This window comes from Thalassophryne amazonica, unplaced genomic scaffold, assembly GCF_902500255.1.
Source record: "Thalassophryne amazonica unplaced genomic scaffold, fThaAma1.1, whole genome shotgun sequence".
Lineage (NCBI taxonomy): Eukaryota > Metazoa > Chordata > Actinopteri > Batrachoidiformes > Batrachoididae > Thalassophryne > Thalassophryne amazonica.
In genome coordinates, this window is record NW_022986387.1 from 20,631 (window position 1) to 42,326 (window position 21,696).

General features: G+C 41.4%; 1 protein-coding gene across 1 annotated transcript in view; it reads right to left on the bottom strand.

Annotated features, from left to right (window-relative positions):
- LOC117506153 (band 4.1-like protein 3) overlaps positions 1-21,450 on the bottom strand; it is a 34,058-nt gene extending 12,608 nt beyond the window's left edge. Inside the window, exons 1-6 of the mRNA XM_034165655.1 lie at positions 21,438-21,450; positions 20,851-20,926; positions 20,202-20,323; positions 20,023-20,119; positions 19,862-19,949; positions 331-375 (exon numbers count right to left, since the gene is read on the bottom strand). Of these exons, the coding sequence (XP_034021546.1) occupies positions 331-375; positions 19,862-19,949; positions 20,023-20,119; positions 20,202-20,323; positions 20,851-20,926; positions 21,438-21,450 (441 nt within the window). The remainder of the gene's footprint in view (positions 1-330; positions 376-19,861; positions 19,950-20,022; positions 20,120-20,201; positions 20,324-20,850; positions 20,927-21,437) is intronic.
- Positions 21,451-21,696: the final 246 nt, after the last annotated feature.

Sequence of the window (21,696 nt, forward strand, 5' to 3'; positions counted from 1 at the left end):
TCCGTACCCTGTCTCAGTCTTTACAGGTTTTAATAAACAATTATCAGACATGAAATCAAGTCTGGACTTTTATCTGCTGACCTGTCAATCACAAGGTGAGGGAATAACACGCATGGACAGGAAGCGGTGAAGGACATCGCTGTCCAGTTACTTTTGTTCTGAAGCCACAGGGACAGTCTGTCCTGCTCATTAAAATGTGTTGGACTGACTCTGTAGTTCTCCTGGGAAGCCCTGGGTTCTGAGATTCCGAAGCGGTTTGCTGTGGATTGTGGTCGGACAGAGGACAAAGACACAAAGACAGAGGACAGAGCAACAGAGGACACGTCTTACCTCAGTCCGAGCTGAAGACAAGCAATCAAAGCGGCTTCCTACCATCTAAAAACAACCAGACACAAAATACGCCAAACTCAGGTTCTGATCGAGACCACAACCTGGACTACAGGATGTACACAGGACAAACAAACAAACAATCAATCAAACAAACAAACAACCATACAATCAATGAAACAAACAATCATTACATACAAACAAACAAACAAACAACCATACAATCAATGAAACAATCATTACATACATACAAACAAACAAACAACCATACAATCAATGAAACAAACAAACAACCATACAATCAAACAAACAACCATACAATCAATGAAACAAACAATCATTACATACAAACAAACAAACAACCATACAATCAATGAAACAAACAATCATTACATACAAACAATCAAACAATCATACAATCAAACAAACAACCATACAATCAATGAAACAAACAATCATTACATACAAACAAACAACCATACAATCAATGAAACAAACAATCATTACATACAAACAAACAACCATACAATCAATGAAACATACAATCATTACATACAAACAAACAAACAACCATACAATCAATGAAACAAACAATCATTACATACAAACAAACAAACAAACAACCATACAATCAATGAAACAAACAATCATTACATACAAACAAACAAACAAACAACCATACAATCAATGAAACAAACAAACAACCATACAATCAAACAAACAACCATACAATCAATGAAACAAACAATCATTACATACAAACAAACAAACAACCATACAATCAATGAAACAAACAAACAACCATACAATCAAACAAACAACCATACAATCAATGAAACAAACAAACAACCATACAATCAAACAAACAACCATACAATCAATGAAACAAACAATCATTACATACAAACAAACAAACAACCATACAATCAATGAAACAAACAATCATTACATACAAACAATCAAACAATCATACAATCAAACAAACAACCATACAATCAATGAAACAAACAATCATTACATACAAACAAACAACCATACAATCAATGAAACAAACAATCATTACATACAAACAAACAACCATACAATCAATGAAACATACAATCATTACATACAAACAAACAAACAACCATACAATCAATGAAACAAACAATCATTACATACAAACAAACAAACAACCATACAATCAATGAAACAATCATTACATACATACAAACAAACAAACAACCATACAATCAATGAAACAAACAAACAACCATACAATCAAACAAACAACCATACAATCATACAATCAAACAATCATTACATACAAACAAACAAACAACCATACAATCAATGAAACAAACAATCATTACATACAAACAATCAAACAATCATACAATCAAACAAACAACCATACAATCAATGAAACAAACAATCATTACATACAAACAAACAACCATACAATCAATGAAACAAACAATCATTACATACAAACAAACAACCATACAATCAATGAAACAAACAATCATTACATACAAACAAACAACCATACAATCAATGAAACATACAATCATTACATACAAACAAACAAACAACCATACAATCAATGAAACAAACAATCATTACATACAAACAAACAATCATTACATACAAACAAACAAACAACCATACAATCAATGAAACAATCATACAATCAATGAAACAAACAATCATTACATACATACAAACAACCATACAATCAATGAAACAAACAATCATTACATACAAACAAACAACCATACAATCAATGAAACAAAAAATCATTACATACAAACAAACAAACAACCATACAATCAATCATTACATACATACAAACAAACAAACAATCATTACATACCATCAAACAAACAACCATACAATCAATGAAACAAACAATCATTACATACCATCAAACAAACAATCATACAATCAATGAAACAAACAATCATTACATACCATCAAACAAACAATCATACAATCAATGAAACAATCATTACATACAAACAAACAACCATACAATCAATGAAACAATCATATAATCAATTAAACAAACAATCATTACATACATACAAACAAACAAACAACCATACAATCAATGAAACAAACAATTACATACAAACAAACAAACAACCATACAATCAATGAAACAAACAAACAATCATTACATACAAACAAACAACCATACAATCAATGAAACAAACAATCATACATACAAACAAACAAACAAGCAATCATACAATCAATGAAACAAACAATCATACACACAATCAAAAACAAATAATCAAACAAACAACCATACAATTAATCAAACAATCATACATACAAACAAACAAATAATCAATTAAACAATCAAACAAGCAATCATACAAACAAGCAAACAAACAAACAACCATACAATCAATTAAACAATCAAACAAACAAGCAATCATACAATCAATGAAACAAACAATCATACAAACAATCAATCAAAAAACAAATAATCAAACAAGCAACCATACAATCAATGAAACAAACAATCAAAAAACAACCAATCATACATACAATCAATCAAACAAACAATGATACAATCAAACAAACAAACAAACAATGACTACAGGCCAGTCGTGCTCACTTCGCACGTGATGAAAACACTGGAGCGACTGGTCCTGCAGCTGGTACGACCTCAGGTACAGATGGGGAGGGACCCCGTCCAATTTGCCTACCAGGAGCAGGTGGGTGTTGTGGATGCAGTTCTCTATCTCCTACACCGTGCACTTACGTACTTGGATGGGGGGGGGTGCATTGTGAGGATGTTGTTCTTTGACTTCTCTGGTGCTTTTACTAAAATCCATCCGACCTTCCTGCAGGAGAAACTGTGGACGCTCACCTTGTGCGCTGGATTTCGGACTATTTGACCAACGGGTCACAGTTTGTTCGTGCTGGAGGCTGTAGGTCCTCCACATTGATCTGCAGCACTGGAGCTCCTCAGGGCACGGTACTCTCGCCCCTTCTCTTCAGCCTCTATACTGCTGATTTTCAGTTCAACTCAGGTCCATGCCACATGCAGAAGTTCCCTGATGACACTGCAATTGTGGCCTGTATTAGGGAGGGTGAGGAGGGGGAGTACAGGGGCTTGGTGGAGGATTTTGAGAGGCGGGGTCAGCAGAATAAGTTCTTGCTGAACACCACCAAGAGAAAGGAGGTGGTGCTTGATTTCCAACGGAGGCCAACCTCTCTGCAGCCCATCATTACTGAGGGATCGGAGGTGGAGGTGATCTCCACCTACAAGTACCTGCAGCTGGACATCAGGCTGAGCTGAACAACCAACATGGATGCTGTGTACAAGAAGGGGCAGAGCAGGATGTCCAAACCTTCTGGACATGTTTTTTCAGTCCATTATGTCCAGTGTCCTTTTTTATGGTGTTGTGTGTTGGGGGAGCAGTTCTAAGAAAAAAGACATTCTCCGGCTGAAATGGCTGAAATGGGCTCTGTGGGTGTACTGGGTCTGGACTGTGGAGAAGGTGGTGGAGCCGGAAATGTCCCATGTAGGGCCTTAAACTCCTTCTACTTTTTTACTTGAATTTTATTGTGTTGTATTATTTATTGTTACTTTTATATGCACTTTTAATGTGTGTGTTTTATTTGTGTGAATGGGAGCAACAGACCGGGATTAATAAAGTATCTATCCATCCATCAAACAAACAAACAATCGAACAACCAAACAAACTATCATACAATCAAACAAATAATCATACAAACACACACTCTGGTGCACGTTAACGTGTTCGGAGCTGTAGGTTCTCTTTGTACTCAGTTTGTTAGAGAAGCAGAACGAGGACACCTTTAAAAAATATCAGTTCAGCTGTTCAACATCCAGATCATTAGATATGATCAAGTCTGTTCTGAATATCACAGATATATTCAAAGAGGATCTGAGATGAGGTAAACGAGGCTATTCCTCAAATCATTCCAAACCGTTTATGGTCGTCATCATGACTTTGTCCATAAATACGACAAACATCCGTCAGACGGCAGCAACAGTCTCACAGCCTCATTTTACAGAAACACACTTGGAAGCTTTCCAGTGGATTCTGGATTTCAGATTACGGACAGACACATGGTGCTCTCGGCCCAGTTTTAAACGATGATATGGTTACTGTTGGACACGTGGACACCCTGATTTCACTCTCTGGGGAGTTTGACTCAGGAACCGCTTCTCATTTGACTTCTGCTCATCCCAGGACTTCACTTAGGAAAATGGATTGAACTTGTTCACTCCCCTCTCTTGGTTCTGTAGGAATGACACCATTTTAAAAGCTTCTAAATGACAAAATAACAATTCAGTGTGAAGTGACAAGGGTTAGGGTTAGGGTAGCAGCTTCTTGTGTTTCAGGGTTGAATCAAGTGGGTCAAGTCCGAGAGCATCAGTGCAGCAGATGACAAAGAGCAGCACAAATACTCCTCAGACATCACTGACATCAAAAACCAACTGGCCACTTGAATTTTCAATAGGCAGCCAAGTAGGGGTCAAGTGAACAATTACACAGGGGTCAAAATTTAAAGATGCTCCAAGCATATTGAAAGCTGCACCACATTATTTGTCTGATCACAGAAAATCCTAAATGTATAGTTTGGACAATCTGTGACAAGAATGGTGACAAAGGTCAGTTTCGGTTTGTACAGGGGTCAAAAGTTAAAGTTGCTACAATTTCGGTAAAAACCAGTACAAACTAGAAGCACTCAGAGAGTGCAAACCTCCGCCAAGGCCATGGGGTCACTGACGCCATAACATCTACACGCCGTGGACTCATTGAACCTAAAAAAGTCTAACGATGTTTGCTCAGTAGTAAAAAAGTTTCATCTGCTGTGACTGGATAGCATGTATCCTTAGTGCTTGGCATCTTGCACCTTTCCCAGAAGCTACTGTCATCTGAGCACTGATATTGATATTGCATGTGCTTATAGACAAAAACAAATAAGAGACAAAATTCAATTTATTATTCAACTAAACTGCAAATACGAGGTCTGTTAGAAAAGTATCTGACCTTTTTATTTTTTTTTCAAAAACCATATGGATTTGAATCACGTGTGATTGCATCAGCCAAGCTTGAACCTTCGTGCGCATGCGTGAGTTTTTTCATGCCTGTCGGTTGCGTCATTCGCCTGTGAGCAGGCTTTGAGTGAGCACTGGTCCACCCCTCTCATCGGATTTTTATTGCGAATAAATGTCTGAATGATTTGGAGCTTTGCTGCATCAAATTTTTCCAGAAACTGTGCGAGACCTCCAGGTGGACACCATTCGAAAAATTAATATGGCTTTCAGGGACAATTTTATGGGGATTACACAGATTAAGGAGTGATCCAGCCGGTTTAAAGACCGCCCACAGCGTCTGAGAGCGCGCCGCGCTCCGAGCGCCGATCAACAGGCTGAAACCCCGCTGAAACAACCAGATCATTTCCAACGTGAAGGCTTTGTTGATCCGGGACGTCGTCTGACTTCCACAAAAATGGCAGGAGATGTGGACATCAAGACTTTTTCGGCACATTCCACTGTTACAGGAGTTTTTTTCATGGAAAGAGAAGCGGAGGGATGCGCGACCGTGCCGCTCATGGCGCGGGACAAAACCACCTCCGTGTTGGTCTCACAGGATGGCTTTCAGACGGCTTCCGGTTGCTTTTCAGTCATGTGAATATCCGAGAAATTGTGCATAAGCTGGACATGTCCTGTGGGGCTTCATCACGGTGTTGCTTTGCGCCATGCGGCTCCGCCGCAACGCACGGAATTCCTCCGCTCCTCTTTCCATGACAAAAACTCCTGTAACAGTGGAATGTGCCGTTCATTTCCACACTGGACGCTGTGTTGATCCGGGACATCGTCTGACTTCCACAGGAATTGCGGAAGACATGGACATCTGCACTTTTTCGGCACATTGAGACAGACGTGCAGAGGAATTCCGCGCGTCGCGGTGGAGCCGCATGGCGCAAAGCAACGCCGTGATGAAGCCTCACAGGACATGTTCTGGCATGTCCAGGCTCATCTACAATTTCTCGGATAGTCACATGACTGAAAAGCCACCGAAAGCCGTCCTCTGAGACCAACACGGAGGTGCTTTTGTCCCGCGCCATGAGCGGCTCCGTGGCACATCCCTCCACTTCTCTTTCCATGAAAAAAACTCCTGTAACGGTGGAATGTGCCGAAAAAGTCTTGATGTCCACGTCTCCTGCCATTTTTGTGGAAGTCAGACGATGTCCCGGATCAACAAAGCCTTCACGTTGGAAATGATCTGGTTGTTTCAACGGGGTGTGAGCCTGTCGATCGGCTCTGGGAGCGCGGCGTGCTCTCAGTAGTTGTGTGCCGTCCTTAAAGCGGCAGTAACACTCCTTAATCTGTGTAATCCCCACAAAATCGTCCCTGAAAGCCATATTAATTTTCCGAACGGTGTCCACCTGGAGGTCTCTCACAGTTTCTGGAAAAAAATTGATGCAGCAAAGCTCCAAATCATTCAGACATTTATTCGCAATAAAAATCCTATGAGAGGGGTGGACCACTGCTCACACAAAGCCTGCTCACAGGCGAATGACGCAACCGACAGGCGTGAAAAAACTCACGCATGCACACGAAGGTTCAAGCTTGTCTGATGCAATCACACGTGATTCAAACCCATATGGTTTTTGCAAAAAATAAAAAGGTCCGATACTTTTCTAACAGACCTTGTATATGAATTTTTTTTTTAACATTTATGAAACACTTCTTTAAATAAATATCAGTAAATTCTGAAATAGAACTATTTTTTAAGTGTTGCATGTGCTACATAATGAAGTGCACCTTCTATATATTCAGTGAAGTGCACCTTAAACAGAGAAAAAAAAAACAGAATCAGGCATCAGAAAGACAAAAAAATACTGTATAATTTGTCAGCATTAAACAACAAGAAAAACAGAGAATTACTAAGGTGATCGCCGGCCACTAACCCTAAACTTCACTAAAAGAGCCAGAATTTAGGTAAAGTTGAGGCCGCGTTATAGAGTATTATAAAGTTGACATTATAATGTCATGTAATTCATAGTGACTGAAAATTCAAACGTTAACCAGGCAAGGGTTCCCTTTGAAGAACTTTGAGTTACAGTTCTGCTTTTGCTGCGAAGCACAGTGTTGGCCCATGGGGGGATGTCTCCAAGCTTATCTGAAGATCACCAGATGACTTAGGAATTTCTCAACTGAGAGTGAGCACAGTCTTTGTCGGCAGTTCAAAACTCAGGTTTTTGTTGAGACAGCATTAATTAGGGCGAATCGAGGCCAGGTGCTACACCTGTACATGAACTAAGCATGACACATGCTGCAAACCATTCCATTTAAAACCCCTATTAACCAATAATATATCACTTTAACTTAACTTTAACTTTTGACCCCTGTACAAACTGAAACTGACCTTTGTCACCATTCTTGCTGTTTTTACCTCATAACTCCAGAACATTCAGTCACATATTGTCCAAACTATACCTTTTTGGAATCTTTATGATCAGGAAAATAATGTGGTGTAGTTTTCAATATGCTTGGCGCATCTTTAAATTTTGACCCCTGTGTGATTCTTTAATTGACCTCTACCTGACCACCTTTAGAAAATCCAAGTGGCCAATCGGATGGGAAATATCAAGTTGCCAAAAAGAGGCTTTCCTGACCATTGCACAGGATGGCCAATTGTCATCAACCCCCACCACTAACAGGCTTTAAGGTTCTCTAAAGTGCATTCCTCACGGAGCTGTGAATCTCCTTATCAGCACCGAAACTAGATGTTGCCAACTCCTTTCTCATTTAAAAAACACAGACCCCAGAAAGACCTACTTTTCCAAAGTCTAAAAACTATGTCTTTACAACAAGATTCAAGTAAAATCATACCACAGATGAACTGCCATCAATGTGGAAATCACACTGCAGTTTGTCTGGTTCAAATCGATGAAGAATTGACAAATATAATATTTTACAATGAAATCCAAATCCCAGTCCCTTCCACTCTGTGAACCAAGAGTGACCCCTGTTGGACAAATTGGGGAAGGGCAGGTATCTAACTTGTACAGTATTATAAAGTTTATCCACCTTTAAAAAGCGTACTTTGCTGTTGTAACCAGAAGATAAAAAGAGGAAAAGGAAACAAACGTGACTGTTTAACCTCACACATGAAATTGATATACGAGGTCTGTTAGAAAAGTATCCGACCTTTTAATTTTTTTCAAAACCTGATGGATTTGAATCACGTGTGCTTGCATGAGCCAACCTTGAACCTTCGTGCGCATGCGTGAATTTTTTCACGCCTGTTGATTGCATCATTTGCTTGTAAGCAGCCTTTGGGTGTTGTCTCTTGTCGTTTTTTCTTTGCAAGGAAATGGCGGAACGACTGGAGCAGTGCGACTGCATCAAATTTTGCCAGAAACTGGGCGACAGCCAGGTGGAAACCATTCGGATTATTAAGACGGCTTTCGGTGACGATCCTCTGGGCATCACACAGATTAAGGAGCGGTACAACCAGTTTAAAGACGTCTGCACAACGGTGGAGAGCGAGCCGCGCTCCGGTCGGCCATCAATACACTGAAATGACCAGATCATTTCCAAATTGAACTCTGTGGGTCGTGTTGTGAAAGTGTAGTGACACGGACCCACAACAGGGGGCGCAAATGAACGGCCAATAGATGAGCCAAAAGGTAACAATTTAATGTTGTGAAATGTGCACAACGAACATACAGATAATCTCAGAATATAATTACAGTCAATCCACAAAGGTGACGTGTGGGCAGGCTCGAGGATAGAAGACGTCTGTCCTGAGAAGAGCCGGAACCACACGATTTCTGCCGCCACAGAACCTGGTGAATACTGGAGCCGCCAAGTCCCGAATTCCCAGGTGATCACCGTCCCGACTGTCGGATCTGGTACTGCTGGCAAGAACAAAGACAGTCAAGTGTGGGTGTGTGTACACCCAGTAACCACAGCGGTGGGAATGCCACCTCCACCTCTCACTCAATAACTGCAGAGTACTGTAGATTCCTCAGGGGAAAGGAGTGCCTTCAGCGCTCTCTCAGCTTTCACCGACGGAGATACCAGTACTCCTGCAAACACTCACAATATACAAATATTGCAATCACAAATGGCTGAGGATATTACCTCCAATGAAGTATGATATCTCGGCAACGAGGTGGAGATAATGTCTGGTCTTTATGGAGTGAGAGGACGTTGAGTAGATGGGTGACAGCTGTCAAGAGGTAATGAGTGACAGCTGTCACCCCCGGCTGTGTCCATGGCGGCAGCGCCCTCTCGTGCCTGAAGCCTGCACTTCAGGCAGGGCGCCCACTGGTGGTGGGCCAGCAGTACCTCCTCTTCTGGCGGCCCACACACTACAGGTCGGATACTTTTATAACAGACCTCGTATCTGGTATTTTGGCTCTGATCATAGATTGTAGAAAGTTTAGCCAATGTGCTTTTTTCATATATAATCGTGTGTGTGATAGTTCTAAGGACATTGTTTACTAGAGTTTTGCAATACAGGACTTGCTTGGTTTGTAAGCGGGAATTTTAAGAATAACAGATGCTGATTTATTATAAAATTAGACAAAGGAAGGAAGAAGAAAACTACAGTACCCAGAATTCTTGGGGGTGGAGCATTTAACCCTTTAAAAGCATGCGCCCCTGGGAAATCGCTCTCTTGCTCTTCGCTCTTGTTCTTGCTCCTTTTTTCTCTTATGCACCCATTGGCCCAATCTCAGTTCTCTTTTGTACCCCTTCCCCTTCCCCTTGGCCCTACCCCTATGCCTACCATTTTAAAACAAGGGGCAAGAACAAGGGGTATGCCTCTAGCCTTATGAATTGAGACACCCCTCTGCCTTAGGGGAGAAAAAACCTGCCCGTCGCAAATTGCCGTCTTCACTGTTTGTCAACGTGGCAACCGAAGGGAAACTTTTTGCAGTAGCCTGTTTGCTCTTTTAATTTTCTCGCATTTCTGTGTAAATGCAGAGAAATATGAGGTTTGTGAGAAAAGTATCCAACCTTTTTATTTTTTTCAAAAACTATATGGATTTGAATCATGTGCGCTTGCATCAGACAAGCTTGAACCTTCGTGCGCATGTGTTTTTTCACACCTGTCAGTTGCGTCATTCGCCTGTGGGCAGGCTTTGAGTGAGCACTGGTCCACCCCCCTCGTCGGATTTTTATTGTTTAGGAATGGCGGAGCGACTGCCACTTTGTTCAATGAAAATTTTTTCAGAAACTCTGCCAGACAGCCAGATGGAAACCATCTGGAAGATTCAGATGGCTTTCGGTGAAGATTCTAAAGGTATCACACGGATTAAGGACCATTAAAACTGGATTTAAAATGGCCCACGGCAGCGGAGGGCGCACCGCGCCCCGAGCAGCCATCGACAGGCTGGAACGAGCAGATCACTTCCAAATTTAAGGCTCTGTTGATGCAGGACGTCGTGTGACTAGCAGAGAGGTTTCAGAAGAGGTCGGGATCAGCACTTTATCAGCACATTCCACTGTTAAAGGAGATTTTGTAATGAAAGACGTGTGGAGGGATTCGCGCGTCGGGACGCAGCCGCTCATGGCGCTGGACAAACAACACCTCCGTGTTAGAAGTCTCACAGGACAAGTTGGAACATGCCCAGCTGTTAAACAATTTCTCGGATACTCACTCGACTGAAAAGCCACCGAAAGCCGTCTGAAGCTTACGAATGGTTTCCAACATGGAGGTGTTGTTTGTCCCGCGCCATGAGCAGCTGCGTCCCGATGCGCGAATCTGTCCGCACGTCTTTCATTACAAAATCTCCTTTAACAGTGGAATGTGCCGATAAAGTGCTGATCCCGACCTCTTCTGAAACTTCTCTGCTAGTCACACGACGTCCTGCATCAACAGAGCCTTAAATTTGGAAGTGATCTGCTCATTCCAGCCTGTCGATGGCCGCTCGGGGCGCGGTGCACCCTCTGCCGCCGTGGGCCGTTTTAAATCCAGTTTTAATGGTCCTTAATCCGTGTGATACCGATAGAATCTTCACCGAAAGCCATCTGAATCTTCCAAATGGTTTCCATCTGGCTGTCTGGCAGAGTTTCTGAAAATATTTTCATGGAATAAAGCGGCAGTCGCTCGGCCATTCCTAAACAATAAAAATCCGACGAGGGGGGGTGGACCACTGCTCACTCAAAGCCTGCCCACAGGCGAATGACGCAACCGACAGGCGTGAAAAAACTCACGCATGCGCACGAAGGTTCAAGCTTGTCTGATAGAAGCGCACATGATTCAAATCCATATAGTTTTTGAAAAAAATAAAAGGTCGGATAGTTTTCTAACAGACCTCGTAGAAGAAGTCACAGATTTCTTCGACACATTGCAATCATGGTGGAGAATTTTGTGGTATTAATAATTAATTTGTAATTTAGAATAATAATTAATAGTATTAATAATGAATTAATTAGTAATTAATTAATGTTAGTCATACTTATAATAATTAGTCATTAATAATAGTAATAATTAATATTGTTAACTGATTAATCATTAATTGATTAATAATTAATTCATTAATTAGTAATTAAAATAAATAAACACTTGAAATATATCAGTCTGTGTGGAATGAATGTACACATTATACAAGTTTCACTTTTTGAATGGAATTACTGAAATAAATCCACTTTTTCTTGATATTCTAATTATATGACCGGCACCTGTATGTATATTCTGGGCTGCATCTAGTTCTGTTAACCTGATATTTCTTTTTCAAATTCTCCCATTTTTTGCATCCAGCTCTATTTCCTGTAGAAATGTCCTTGACAAATAATATCAGTCTGTCAGGACGTCAGGTTGTGTGTTACACATGTACATGTGTGTGTAGATATTTTCCAACTTCTCCTCATTTTCTGCCTCATTTTCTTATTAGGAGTCGAGTGTGTTCAGGGCTCCCTGTTTGTTTACTAAATACACACACGTGTTACAGACCTTGAAATCCAACAGCAGGGGGCGCTATTATCCAAAGATTTATGAACATACAAATTTACATGCTTATCCTTTGTCACAATTAAAAGTGTCTTATAGCGTTGGTGTGTATGTGCATTATAATGCCTCAGCACATGAGCAAAGTTACAATATTCTTCAGAACGACGCAACATGCATCCAGCAGCATACATGTTGCAGTTATAGGCAACTGCCTGTAAAGTTTTTTGGCAAGTTATAACTTTCTAAACGGCGTAATTTGTCATGAAAGCCACTTACAATTGTGCAAACGGAGTGTGCATCCAGAATCACTCCGCTTGAAGGGGTTTGAAGCCCTCCGCCTACCCCTCCGCCTCGCTCCAAAAAGAGAATTGAGACACCCCTCTGTCTCTCGTGCCCGTGCAAAATGGAGGGAAAGAGGTAAGAGGAAGGGCCGAGGGGTAGAACTGAGATTCAGCCTTACTCTTACGCTCTCTCTCCTTGGGTCTCGAGACGCTGCCTAACCATCCAAAATTATTTTTATGACCGCTTGTCTGCAACCAGGTGCTGTGTAAACATATTTCTTGTTTGTGCGCGCCAACAAGAAATTACTTTTTCCTTTTTCTACAAATAACTTTTGCTCAACTTATGTAAAGTTAAACACACAGGCGCATTTAACTTCCTTTTGCAATTTTTCAAATTAAAACCTTTTTTCTTCTTGAACTCCAAATTCATCTCGCAAACATTTTTCTCACAAAGTCAGCTATTTTTGTATCAAGTTTTGTGATTTGATTTGGCTTCCAAAGACGACGAAAGACAAATTTTTGTTTTGGCGAATAGAAAAATAAAGACACTCAAGCCTTTATTCTGACGATCCCAGACTACAAGCACTGTAGAAATAAAAACATCCAGGTCAGCTGAGACGTCAACAGCGATTTGAACTGCAGCCGCAAGTCACAGCCTAACAATGGAAAGTGTCCCCTGTAACCAACGAAACTGGGTGGGGTGACCGGCAGAGTCTCTTTGTCAAGGTCCCTGAAGCAGCTGTGTGACGGATGGATCATTGACTGAAAAGAGATGATTCCCAGCCCCTGACCTACGGAGACCGATCTGCACAGCATCCAAGTAAGACCAAGCTACGGTATCAGATAAAAACAGAGTGGCTTTATTTTAATCCTATTCACTGTCACTAACTATCTCACGTTAATAAATACAAAAGTAAATTCCCTGACGATTAGGACGAAATCATTCTTAAATTCCCACAACTAAACCAAATTATCTGAACGTCATATAATAATTGCTCAGTGAAATTCAACATCATCAAATTGTCTTACTGTGATATGTACTGTTATTTAACTCCTGACTGAGTTAAATAAATGTTTTAAACGTGTGAAGTTGTCTGTGATTTTATATGGTTTTACAGAGAGGGTCGGACTTGACATGTAGAACTTACTACTGAAGATTAGAGACTGATTTTAAGATTTCCTATTGACTGACCCTAAAATCCTAGATATTACAACCTTGTTATAATATCATTAAGTCATAGGTGGTGCCCCCATTATCTGAGGTAAAATTATCCACAAGTGATAATTTCAAATATCCTAAAACACATTTTCTTCCTGATGCTACAATATAATCGCCAACTTTCATGGTCTGGTACCAGAAAACACCCACATTACACAGTGTGTGATCCAAAGTGTGACATAAAGTATGATGCAGAGTGGAATAAGGAATGTGATGGTGATTTCACAGCAGCTTGTGGACCACCTTACTGAGAATAATCTTTTTGAGCCACTGCAGTCTGCTTTTAGAAAATATCATTCCACAGAGACGGCTCTCACTAAAGTGGTGAATGATCTTCTGCTTGCAATCACTACAGTTCTGTTGCTGTTAGATCTCAGTGCTGCATTTGATACAGTGGATCATCATACAACCCCTGGCAAAAATTATGGAATCACCGGCCTCGGAGGATGTTCATTCAGTTGTTTAATTTTGTAGAAAAAAAGCAGATCACAGACATGACACAAAACTAAAGTCATTTCAAATGGCAACTTTCTGGCTTTAAGAAACACTATAAGAAATCAAGAAAAAAAAAATTGTGGCAGTCAGTAACGGTTACTTTTTTAGACCAAGCAGAGGAAAAAAAATATGGACTCACTCAATTCTGAGGAAAAAATTATGAAATCATGAAAAACAAAAGAACGCTCCAACACATCACTAGTATTTTGTTGCACCACCTCTGGCTTTTCTAACAGCTTGCAGTCTCTGAGGCATGGACTTAATGAGTGACAAACAGTACTCTTCATCAATCTGGCTCCAACTTTCTCTGACTGCTGTTGCCAGATCAGCTTTGCAGGTTGGAGTCTTGTCATGGACCATTTTCTTCAACTTCTACCAAAGATTTTCAATTGGATTAAGATCCGGACTATTTGCAGGCCATGACATTAACCCTATGTGTCTTTTTGCAAGGAATGTTTTCACAGTTTTTGCTCTATGGCAAGATGCATTATCATCTTGAAAAATGATTTCATCATCCCCAAACATCCTTTCAATTGATGGGATAAGAAAAGTGTCCAAAATATCAACGTAAACTTGTGCATTTATTGATGATGTAATGACAGCCATCTCCCCAGTGCCTTTACCTGACATGCAGCCCCATATCATCAATGACTGTGGAAATTTACATGTTCTCTTCAGGCAGTCATCTTTATAAATCTCATTGGAATGGAACGGCACCAAACAAAAGTTCCAGCATCTTCACCTTGCCCAATGCAGATTCGAGATTCATCACTGAATATGACTTTCATCCAGTCATCCACAGTCCACGATTGCTTTTCCTTAGCCCATTGTAACCTTGTTTTCTTCTGTTTAGGTGTTAATGAAGGCTTTTGTTTAGCTTTTCTGTATGTAAATCCCATTTCCTTTAGGCGGTTTCTTACAGTTCGGTCACAGACGTTGACTCCAGTTTCCTCCCATTTCCTCCCATTCGTTCCTCATTTGTTTTGTTGTGCATTTTCGATTTTTGAGACATATTGCTTTAAGTTTTCTGTCTTGACGCTTTCATGTCTTCCTTGGTCTACCAGTATGTTTGCCTTTAACAACCTTCCCATGTTGTTTGTATTTGGTCCAGAGTTTAGACACAGCTGACTGTGAACAACCAACATCTTTTGCAACATTGCGTGATGATTTACCCTCTTTTAAGAGTTTGATAATCCTCTCCTTTGTTTCAACTGACATCTCTCGTGTTGGAGCCATGATTCATGTCAGTCCACTTGGTGCAACAACTCTCCAAGGTGTGTTCACTCCTTTTTAGATGCAGACTAACGAGCAGATCTGATTTGATGCAGGTGTTAGTTTTGGGGATGAAAATTTACAGGGTGATTCCATAATTTATTCCTCAGAATTGAGTGAGTCCATATTTTTTTCCCTCTGCTTGGTCTAAAAAAGTAACCATTACTGACTGCCACAATTTTTTTTCCTGATTTCTTATAGTGTTTCTTAAAGCCAGAAAGTTGCCATTTAAAATCAATCAATCAATCAATCAATTTTTTTATATAGCGCCAAATCACAACAAACAGTTGCCCCAAGGCGCTTTATATTGTAAGGCAAGGCCATACAATAATTATGTAAAACCCCAACGGTCAAAACGACCCCCTGTGAGCAAGCACTTGGCTACAGTGAGAAGGAAAAACTCCCTTTTAACAGGAAGAAACCTCCAGCAGAACCAGGCTCAGGGAGGGGCAGTCTTCTGCTGGGACTGGTTGGGGCTGAGGGAGAGAACCAGGAAAAAGACATGCTGTGGAGGGGAGCAGAGATCGATCACTAATGATTAAATGCAGAGTGGTGCATACAGAGCAAAAAGAGAAAGAAACAGTGCATCATGGGAACCCCCCAGCAGTCTACGTCTATAGCAGCATAACTAAGGGATGGTTCAGGGTCACCTGATCCAGCCCTAACTATAAGCTTTAGCAAAAAGGAAAGTTTTAAGCCTAATCTTAAAAGTAGAGAGGCAATTTTTCTACAAAATTAAACAACTGAATGAACATCCTCTGAGGCCGGTGATTCCATAATTATTGCCAGGGGTTTTATTCTACTTGATAGGCTGGAAAATCATTTTGGGATTACTGGGAGTGCCCTTGCATGGTTGATGTCATACTTGACCAGTCGTTCTCATTGTGTTTTGTACAGTAACACTACCTCTAACCTTAGTGACATGAAATTTGGGGTTCCACAAGGGTCCGTCTTAGCCCCCCTGCTACCTTTATATAGCACCCCTTGGGCACATATTGCGGTGTTTTGGGATTACCTTTCACTGCTATGCTGATGATACTCAGTTATACATGCCGATAACTGCTGGTAATCTCATTCACATAAAATCCTTAGAAGATTGCCTTGTATCAGTGAGAAGTTGGATGTCTAGTAACTTCCCACTTTTAAACTCTGATAAGACTGAAATGATGGTTCTTGGTCCAGTGAGACATCGGCATCAATTTGACCAGTTAACGCTCAGCCTAGGCTCATGTGTCACACATCACACTGACAAAGTGAGGAACCTTGGGGTAATTTTTGATCCTACATTGTCCTTTGACCTCCACATCAGCGATATTACTAGGACTGCTTTCTTCCACCTGTGAAATGTAGTGAAGATTCGTCCCATCCTGTCTATGGCTGATGCTGAGACCCTGATCCATGCATTTATCTCTTCTAGATTGGACTACTGCAATGTTCTATTTTCTGGTTTACCACAGTCCAGCATTAGGGGTCTCCAGTTGGTTCAAAATGCTGCAGCCAGACTTTTGACACAAAGCAGAAAGTTCGACCACATTAAACCCATTTTGGTGTCTCTTCACTGGCTTCCTGTCCCAGTGAGATCGGATTTTAAAGTTCTGCTACTAGACTATAAAATTGTTCATGGACTGGCACCTCTTTTCCGAGCTGACCTAATTAAACCTTATGTACCGGCCCGGGCTTTACGTTGTCAGTGTGCAGGACTACTTTGTGTCCCTAAGGTGAATAAGAAGTCTGCGGGTCACAGAGCTTTCTCTTATCGTGCCCCTGTTCTGTGGAATGATCTCCCTATGCACTTATTTTCCCTTTCATATGGCTAGCATACTGGCGCAGCATGCCTCAGCCTCAACTTTATCTAAATTTTGGGTCTTTTAGTGAAGCTTAGGGCTAGTGGCCGGTGATCACCTTAGTATTTCTTCTGTTTTTCTTGTTGTTTAATGCTGACAAATTATACTGTATTTGTTCTTTCTGATGCCTGATTCTGTTTTTTCTCTCTGTTTGAGGTGCAGCTCCATCCAGAGGTCGGAGTGGCTGTCTTCTTCTGCAGGCCCCCTGTTCTTTGCACCAGCATGGACGCCCAAAATTTGCTGTATATTCTTTTTGTAATTTGTGTCTGTATCATGGCCCCTTTGAGTCTGGTCTGCTTGATTTTTCTTCCTCAAATTATCAGAGGGAGTTTTTCATACCACTGTTACTCTGGGGGTTACAAAGGTTAGACCTTACTTGTCTTAAACACCTTGAGGCAACTTTGTTGTGATTTGGCGTGATATACACTCAATAAATGGATCTGAATTGGTTGTTGTAATAGCTAGCTGAGTGTGTTCACACACTGTGTGTCCACCTGGTCTTCATGGAGACATTTTTCTCAGACAAACAATCATATGCAAATGAAAATGTGTGAAATGGACAATACGCACTATTTTGGGCATTTGGCAGACACTACAAACCATCAGAAACTCAACCTGCAGACAGTGGTGTGCACAGCTAACCAAAAAGTTAGCTTTGATAACAGATAATCAGCTAATTGAAAAGTTATCTTTTATAAATTATCGGAAGCGACAGCTAACTGATAACTTTCAGTATTGCTTCCAATACACTTGCAACTACTAACAAGCTGATTTTAACACCACGATCGCTTCTGGTAGCATCAAAGGTGATAACAGACCCAAACAATGAGTCAGCACTTCTGTCTTTGAGCGCCCTGCCCCCTGCTGGAAGCTCCTGTTTACTATGTAGCTTGCAGCTCAACTCTCTATTCAGGAACAGCGTCGCTGTGAGGCAGAGGTCTTGGAAAATAAAGCAGTGCTGACTTATGGTTTGGATTTAAAAATAAAATTAATACCGATAGAATAATTCCATTAATGTCAATTCTACATATCTTTTAATGTTAAATAATACACTAATTCTGAAGTTTTGTAACAAACACAGACAGATGTCAAAGGGATTATGGGTAAAATGTGCCTCCGCTAACAGTGATTGGTTGACTCATTCATTCAATGTAAAAACCAACACCTTAATGTGACGTGTGTGTTGGGTGTTTACATATATAAAATGTGCTTTTGTAAAATATGCCATTTTTTTTATTTGTAAATTAAGGCATTTGTACGGAGCCACCTGGGGACATGGTGGTTAATTTTTTTGGCCCAGATTATTGCATTCCTTCACAATATTATTGTGTTCCCTTCACAATAGTTTTTGCGTTCCCTTGCAATAACCTAATATCATATTAAAGCTCAGGCCTGTCAGAACACACAGTGAGTGGAATCAGGTGGGAGGAGACTGAACGCATATGTGCGCACACACACACACACACACACACACACACACACACACACACACACACACACACACACACACACACACACACACACACACACACACCGCAACATGATTTGCGACAGATGAGTGACTAAGTTGCTACAACGTGCACAGCTGTAAGACTCCGTATGAAATAGTTTATTTCTGCAACAGTGGTAGTTAGAGGATTAGTGGATTAGCAGAACTGTGCCCACCACTACCTGAAGGTGTGTTTTCATGGCCAGACGGAGCCTGACCAGGTGCACCATGAAACATGACTTTTGACTGAAGATTTGGACTGAATTTGGTTTGTTAGTTGTAGTTTATTTTGAAATAAGAAGAATGAAGTATTATTTATGATACTGATGTTCGTGGGTGCGAGCAGCAGATGTGGAGAACGTCTCCAGTCACCACATCACCAGTGGTGGGCACAGCTAACCAAAAAGTTAGCTTCGATAACCGCTAATCCGCTAACTGAAAAGTTAACTTTTATAAACCTAAACCCATAAACCCCTAAAGAATTTAGCAGAAATTACAGCTAAAAGCTAATCTGATAACTTTTGCTATTGACTCCAGTGCTTCTGTCTCAGATCAGTCTTCTCTCAGCAAAACAGACCTGGTGACCAGAGAGAAAGGAAGGGCAGCAAAAAACAACACCAAAAAAACCCAAAACAAAACAAAACATTAATTTTCACACCTTACAAACTTGCAGACATTTTTTCTTTCTTTTTTTCTCTCTCTCTTTCCTCTTCCTTTCTCCTCTGTCGGCAGAGGGTTCTGCTCTGCCTCTCACAGTTGTCTGTCTGTCTGCTACAAAACATGCAACAGGCAGGCCCTAAAATCTATGATTTCAGCCTTTATAAACATGTTTAACTGTTAAGCTTTATTCACTATGGCTGCAAAAATATGTTAGTGGTCTAAAAGTTATCGGAACTAAATTTAGCAGACGTTATTTGGTCTGCTGATGGTTTTCAAAGTTTAGCGGAACTGTGCCCAGCACTGCACATCACTTAGCTTAATGCTAATACCTTAGCATGATGGAGGTCCACGCCATACATGGAAAGCTTCTTTACATTTTCCAGAAAGTGCATTTCGGCCTCTGCTGGTGTCATACCCCTGCACATGTGGACACGTGTTATTTTGCTGTTTGATGACTTGGGGACGGACGTCACTGTGAACATGGTGGCACCTGTAGGTTTTGTGCAGCTCCATGATCTTCTCCTCCATTTCCTTCATCTGGTTTGGAGCAAAACTGAGCTCAGAGACGTAATCTGGACCACACTCATCTGAAAAACAGGTGTGATAGAACCTGATGGGACATTTGAAACCTACAGAGAAACAGAGGCATATAGATGAAGCGTCCAGTACCAGGATCGTAGTCCCCGAGCTCTGACTGGACGGTGTAGGAACCGAGGATGGTGTGAGTGGCAAATGAACATGGAAGGCGGCCAGAGACGATGTCCTGTCTGAGCTGGAGACACAAAAGGTACCTGCAGAAAGAGATGGAGACAAGGACAAGGTGTCAGCTAAGAAGCAGAGGAGCCTGTCCTGGTGATCCTGTTCTGGATTGGTGGGTCTAACAAGTTCTTCCTCTGAGGCCATGAAGTTCTGCATGCCACCCACTCAGGAGATTAGGATCTATGCTTAAATGTGTGGAGATTCTCTGTCCTACAAGATCCCAACAACCACAGTCCTTGGTGTCCACATTCCTGAAGACCTCGGCTGGGTGTATTGGACCACGTGCCAGCACCTCTTCAGTCTGAGACAGCTGAGGAAATTTAATCCCAACTGCTGCTCTTCTCAGAGGCACAGAGGAGGACTATAAGTGGAGACCAACAGTACGTGATCCCTCAGGAAAACCCGGTTACGACCATCAGCATTGAGAAAAAAATAAGGAGCATCAGAGACTGAAGAACAGCTTGTCCAGGTGAACCCACCCAGTCCCTCAAACTGGCTCGATCACACAACCATCTACCTACGTTAACCAACACTGTGAATGATGGGTGAGTCAGCCTACCTGGTGATGTCCTCGGACAGCTGGGTGGGGTTTGGGGGGTAAAACTTCACATTAAAACTGAAGTTCCATGGGACACCTACAAGAGACCGTCAGAGACACGGTCAGTTAACAAAGTACCAGCTCAAAATCTGCAGGCTAATCTGCTCCAAAAGGAAAAAAAAATGCAAGAAGGTACAATGATAAACTGCTAACATGATAATCTACTGATCCTCAACCAGTTAAAACTCTGCATATCTGATCTGCTGAAACACTAAACAGCCCAAACCTAATAACGAGGCAAAATACTAACCACATAGTAAAACTCAACCTGCTGAGTTTGCTTGAAGAATGTGAGTAAATCAGCTGTTTAACTTTACCCGAGTAAACTTCAACGTAAAACCCAGTTAGGTTTAAAAAGGATCACTGAGCATTTGTCCCCAGAGGACGGTATCGTGTGGGCCGAGGACCCGGGCCCCAACCTGAGACGGGTATCAGTGTGGGGCCGAGGACCTGGGTCCCAACCTGAGACGGGTATCAGTGTGGGGCCGAGGACCTGGGTCCCAACCTGAGACGGGTATCAGTGTGGGGCCGAGGACCTGGGTCCAAACCTGAGACGGGCATCAGTGTGGGGCAGAGAAGCTGGGTCCCAACTTGAGACGGGCATTGTGCAGGCCGAGGACCCGGGTTCCAACCTGAGATGGTATAAGTGGCAGAACTCTCACACAGAATTGTAGGTTCTGTACTGTACAAAATACTTCACAGTGATGCAGACATTCACCCATTCACACACACTGACCTCACTCAGTTCTATTTGTTTTATTTATGTAGCGCCAAATCACATCAACGTTGCCTGAAGGTGCCTCACAT